This window comes from Microplitis mediator, chromosome 6, assembly GCF_029852145.1.
Source record: "Microplitis mediator isolate UGA2020A chromosome 6, iyMicMedi2.1, whole genome shotgun sequence".
NCBI lineage: Eukaryota > Metazoa > Arthropoda > Insecta > Hymenoptera > Braconidae > Microplitis > Microplitis mediator.
This window is the reverse complement of record NC_079974.1, coordinates 3,928,529-3,934,842: the sequence shown is the minus strand read 5'-3', so window position 1 is coordinate 3,934,842 and position 6,314 is coordinate 3,928,529. Positions and strand designations below refer to the sequence as shown.

Below are 6,314 nucleotides of genomic sequence, written 5' to 3'. Positions count from 1 at the left end.
AAGTATATCGCAAGAGAATTGCTAGTAATACAACCATAACGCAAGTTAATTTCCCGATTTACAAAGTAGTTAGCCGTATTAACAAAGTCGCAAATAAATTGCTAGTATATGACAGTAAAACTAAATTATACGTCTTATCGCTAATTGATCCAGGATCGAAGTCAAGTTCAATCACCGTAGGGTCTTAGGGCTGAGTTTTTGGGCTCGCTCCCCACTTTCCCTCACGGTCATGCCTTTTTTTTTTCATTAACGGTCAAATCATGTTATTTTTGATATTTTAAGCTGATCGGCGATATCTGGGGCATAATGGACCACCTGAAAAAAAATTTTTTACAAAAAATTTTTTTTTTTTCTTAACTAAAATGAATTTGAAAAATTTACCAATTAAAGCTCTTTTAGGTCAATACACTAAAAAAAAATTCGCAAAGTGTTTAACAGTTTAATATAAATTCATTGAAATGTTGAAACTCCGGACAGGAGTGAGTTGGGAATGACATAAAATCCACGTCACTCCGAGATCACTTCGCTAAAAAAACTCCCCGAGTAAAAATGAAATTTTAATTTTTTGACCAAAAAAATACTTTTAAGTCGATCGCCGAACGACCGCTGCACGGTGTCCGCACCATACCGCCGAACTACCGCTGAACCACTGCCATTTGGCGGAAAATTCCGCCGCACGCTTCAAAAAATATCTCCTAGCACCGCCGCACCACAGCCGAAGCATAGCCGAACGTTTCGAATTTTTGAATTTTATACCGCCGCACCACAGCTGAAGCACCGCTGCACGCTGACAAAAAACAGTGGATAAATTGATACAATTAATGGATCCTGCAATGGTCATTAATTAGTATTAATTAAACAATTCATAAATATTTATTTTTATTTCAACGAATTTTATTAAATGAGCATCCATCAAATTGTTATAAAATTATTATTACAACAAAAAGTCATTATAATAAAAAGTTATTATTGCCAAAAACAAACGTTTATAGTGATGCAAAATTCAGTGTTTATCATCATTATTTGATAAATCCCACTATTCAAAAGTTATTTAAGCTTCAAGTCAAATTTATAGTAAATTTTGAGATTTTTTTACTTTTCCGGTGAAACTATCAGTCTTACCAAAAAATATCACGGGAACTATTTGTAGATAATTTTGTTCCCTACAAATTATTACGAATAAAGTTTTTCGAAATTCTGCGTTGTTTTCAACTTATTTCCATTTCAATGTCAAGCTCTTAAAAAAATAGATTTCTGATTAATTTTAAGAGCTTGACATTGAAATGAAAATGAATTGAAAACAATGCGGAATTTTGAAAAATTTTATTTGTAATAATTTGTAAGGAATAAAATTATCTACAAAAAAGTTTACAATGACATTTTGTAATAAGACTGATAGTTTCGCCGGAAAAGTAAAAAAATCTCAAAATTTACTATAAATTTGACTTGAAGCTTAAATAACTTTTGAACAGTGGGATTTCTCAAAAAATGATAAGAGACTTTTTTTGTAGAGCGTTCAATTTCCTACATAAAGTTTCATTGCGCATAAAAATCCGTTGATTGGTCTGTAAGCTAGAAAATTCTAAAAAAAAAAAATTTTTTTTCCTATGCTATTTAAATGGAAAATAGAAAAGTGGATTGAGGCAAACCTTAATATTATTATTAAGAGCTCGGATTGGCACCAAAATTTTTATTTTCAGGTATACTTTCAATTTTTGAATACCAAAAAACAATTTGTTTTTTCTGAAACACCCTAATATATATATATATGTGCGGGTGTGTATATATGGCTATGAGAATGATATGTCACAGCTGTAGTGCAGCCGTGGTGCGGCAAACCCACTTTTACTCGAACAGTCACGGCTATGGTGCGGCGGTGCTTCGGCGATTAAAACGCCGTGCAGCGGTGTTTCGGCGGTGGTGCGGCGAAATTCTGTTTTTACTCGGGTCCCGAATTCCCCGTAAAAAAAAAATTTTTTTGTAATAGAATTTTTCATACAATCTATTACTAAAACTATATTTCTATACTATCTTTGTGTATTCATCAGGAATTCATCTGGAATTCATATATTTGTGTCAAAATATTACTTCCACATGATATTCAGCGGATCACCTGTGGAATACCGCAACTTTTTTACACGGGCAATTTTTTAAGTTCATTTTTTACTTAAAAAGACTTGAAGATTGGGGGTGTATGCAGCCAGTTTACCGGGTATGGTAAAGATGGACCAGGGTTCGGATCTCCCGAATCTCCGTCGGGAAACCCACACGGAAAAATTATATATCCGTATATATTTGGGCAAATCTGAATATATGCCGCATGTATAATTTTTCCGTGTGGGAAGATTGGTGGTAAAATTTGAGTTGCGGTTAATCAGAAAAAATAGTGAAAGAGTTACATGAAATTTTGTTAAAAGTTACTTTACTTTTAAAATTCTCTTTATTTATCATTTTAGTTATTACATGTTTGTTGTTACATAGTTTATGTTTCTTGAGTTATATTATTTTGTACCCGTTTGCTCGCAAATTTTACAAAGTTTGTTGATATGTTTTGATTTTGTGTTTTTATATTTATTCAGTGTTTGTGTTTCATTTTGGCTAAAAAATTTTGTTAAAAAAAATCCCTTTATGTTAGAAGTTAGTTCTGAAAAAAATAACAACTATAATAGTCGCATCGGTATTGGCGACCCAATGAGAACTTATTTAGCAGTGAAGGAAAAATTTTCTCATCTGTGAGTGGCTCGCAGTTCCCGATGCAAAATAATAACAATAGTAATTGCGTCGGTATCTGCGATCCAATAACAATGTAATCAAAGTCACGAGAAAAATTTTGTATAATTTTCGGTGGCCTATAAAAATTATATGGAATTTTTCGGTGATAAAAATTTTGACACTCGATGATTTTCTTTGACTTCTTGGGTACTCAAGTGTAATTAATTTACTTACAGGAATAATAAAATAAAATAATTTTAATTTTTCAATCTACACTTAGAGAATTTTACGGTATTTTTCACGTAATATTTTATAGAAAAATTACTATACGTATTGTATAGCATGACGGCATTATAAAATTTGTAATTTTGACAAAGCAACATATTTAAATTTATTTTAAAAATTTTTACTGGCTACATCGCAATTTATTATACTGAATTAGAGTATTGAGTATAAAATGAAAGCAACAAATGAAAAAAAAATCGGTCTGTCAGTTGACCCTGTAGGCCAGCCCCAAAACGTCCCGCTGTTTTCGAGCTCAAGAACCTCGAAAACATTATTGTGAATACATTTTCGAGCTCGAAAATACGTTTGCATGCTGTTGTTTTCGAAAAAAAACGTTTTTCACCATTTTTTCTCCAACGATATCTCTCAAACGAATAAACCGATTGAGACAGTTGAGGTGGCAATCGACGCGTTTTATCAAATTCTAAAGCTGATCAAATTTTGAATTCGATTTATCGAGTCGTTTTTAAGATATTTCAGAAAAAATAAAAAAATTTTTTTTTTTTAATTCTTTCGACAACGGTTTCTTTTGAACGAATAAACCGATTTTGATAGTTGAGGTGGCATTCGACGCGGCTTATAAAGCTCTAGAGCCCAGTTCATTTTGGAATCAATCCATCTAGCACATTAAAAGTTATCCAAAAAAAACATTTTTGAAAAGATTTTATTTTTGGAATATCTCTGAACGAGCCCTACCGATCAAGCTCAATTTTCTCACGGCTTCAACATATTGACAATCCGCGTCGAATGACACCTTAAAGTTCAAAAGCGGTTCATCCGTTCAAAAGATACAAGTATTTACATACGTACGTATGTACGTACATACATACACTCGGATATAATCTTGAAATTAGTCAGAATAGCTTCCTAGGACCTCAAAACGTCGACATCTGATGGAAATTCGATTTTCGTAAATCGGACCGAAACCAATAACTTCCCGAATTTTTGAAAATTTACAATTTTCTAAGCGGGAAGTTAGAAATTCATAATTTTCAAAATATATTTCGATATTTTTGTCTGCTTCCACTAATAAACCGATTTTTCTCTTCCCCACCTCAAAAATTCAAGAATTTTATATCGATAAAGTTTCTATTTATTTATGTTAATAATTCTAATTTTTAAGAATTATAAAAATCTTAATTTTAAAATTACGGCTTTCTTTTTAGTCCTAAGAAAAAATAATAAGAGACATTTTTCTTTTGAATTAAATTTCCTAGGACTTTTGCTTAAAAAATTTTTTTCGACGACCAATATTTTTTCCGTAATTTCAAAAATTTGACACCAGTATTTATTATTGCTTGATTTTAAATTAAAGCAAAAATCTTGGCCCTATTTATGACTCTGAAAGTAGCCGACGTCTAATTTTTGAATTTTTTTTTTAAACATGACATTTTAAAAAATTGCACCTATAGTTTTTTTAATTTTATATATGAGCAATTATTTTTTTTTTTAATTAAATTCTTGAAAAATACATTTGAAAATTTTTAACTGTCTGCTAACTTCGGGATCATATTTTTTTTTTAAATTTTTTATTCGAAGATAATTTGTATTTTTTAAAAATAGAAAGTGATATTTTGAATTAAATTTTTGATTTTTATTCTGCATTCATTAAAAAATTTTATAAAAATTTAATTTGGAAAAATTAACTAAGTCTAAGTGCAGTAGACATCCGACAATTTTTTAATTACATCTAAAAAAATAAAATAAGTAAAGTAATAAAATTTTTAAAAAATGCATCTACTGAATTTCGAATTGTCTAAATATGAATTTTTTTTTTTTATTTTGTAAACATTTTAATTTATTATTTCAAAGTTTAAAAAATTGTCAGATGTTCGCTAACTTTACTGTCATAAAAATTAATTATTACTCTTAAAATGAAATTACTTATATAAAATAATTAATTATATTGAAATCAAAACAAAAAGAGGATTTCGTTTTATTAATATTTTATTTTTCAAAAGACATGATTAAGTCTATTGTGCATTATCATTAATTTTAATTACATTATTATTTGATTATTTACAAAAAATATATCAAACTTATTAAATAAAAAGTAAATTTTTAAAATATAATTTACTCTTTTACTATTTACTATTTACATAAAATACTTAATATTTAATTTATGAAAATAATAAAACCTACAATAATATTTTACAATAAAAAATAACTGGATGATAAATAATTATGTACAAAAAATTAAAAAATTATTGAAACTACAAAAGCTTACGTCTCTTAGCAGAACACAAAATACTGCCCATGTCGTAATTATTTTGACGCTTACGGCTGTGGTCCAGATCCGCTTCAGTTGAGGGTACAAGCTGGCAGGTACTTCCAATGGAATTATCCTGAACTTCTACATCAGGAGGTGAAGAAGTCGATGATCCATCTGATTCAGATTTTTTCTTCATCAGTCTATCACGATACTCGTGATAGCTGATTTTTCGTCGAGTCCTTGGCTTCTCGACTTCAGGGTTACCGGAAACAATTTCTGGATCCGATGAACTGGGGGTCGTCGCTATCCGATTTACTGCAGTCACTTTGACCGATGGATTTTTAAATAATCCCATCACCCGGTTTTTTATCCTGGGTGACATTTTATCTAAAACCGCTTTAAACTCCCTGTCCATCTTAATCAGTAAATCGAAGGTCACTTTGGTGTCGAGGAGCCAAAACCAAAGATTCCCGTCTATGACTTGGGGAATCTTCCACTGCGATGATTGGATGGTAAAATAAATACAGAATGACGCCACAACTGCCGGTTTATATTTCACGCACATTGACGTCATCTGTAAAGTGTAATTAGCCATCTGCAGGAAAATCTTGCATAATTCCTTGCAAGCTTTTATTTCCCCACAGAATTTATTGATGTAATGATGAGGGTGACTAACCCCCATCTTGAATCCAAGTGTTCCCAGAAGAAGTTGCTCATTTGAAGTTAGTGCCTTGACCTTCTCCTGGTTCTTGGCAAAAGTAGTGTCCAGTTGGTGAACTTCATATTTGTTGAGGCAGACATGAAGAGCGCTGATGACCGCCTGCGATTTTTGGGGCTCTTCTTCCACCTTTGCCGCCAGAAAAATCGCTGCCGTGGCAATTTCATACCGGTGAAACTTGGCTAATGAATGGTGAATAAAGAATCTGTGCATGTACACAATGGCAGTGTGCACACAGACTTCTGACAACTTTAGCCGCTTGCCCAAATCAGTTATAAGGTAAGCGGCTTGTTGGTTGTGATCTAGCTCCTTCTCCGCGCTGATGCCATCCTTGGAACTAGGAGAGTTCTTCAACTCTTCTTTGTTGAAATACCACTTTTCAGCCAT

The 6,314-nt window shown here is 31.6% G+C and overlaps 1 protein-coding gene across 1 annotated transcript; it reads right to left on the bottom strand.

Moving 5' to 3' along the window:
• Positions 1–5,210: 5,210 nt before the first annotated feature.
• LOC130670078 (cyclin-T-like) lies at positions 5,211–6,314 on the bottom strand. Its single transcript, XM_057473254.1, has one exon. It carries the CDS (start codon positions 6,312–6,314, stop codon positions 5,211–5,213), a length of 1,104 nt encoding a protein of 367 aa, XP_057329237.1.

Coding starts and splice junctions, on each gene's coding strand:
- LOC130670078 (XM_057473254.1), bottom strand. CDS start 6,314: ATGGCTGAAAAGTGGTATTTCAACAAAGAAGAGTTGAAGAACTCTCCT.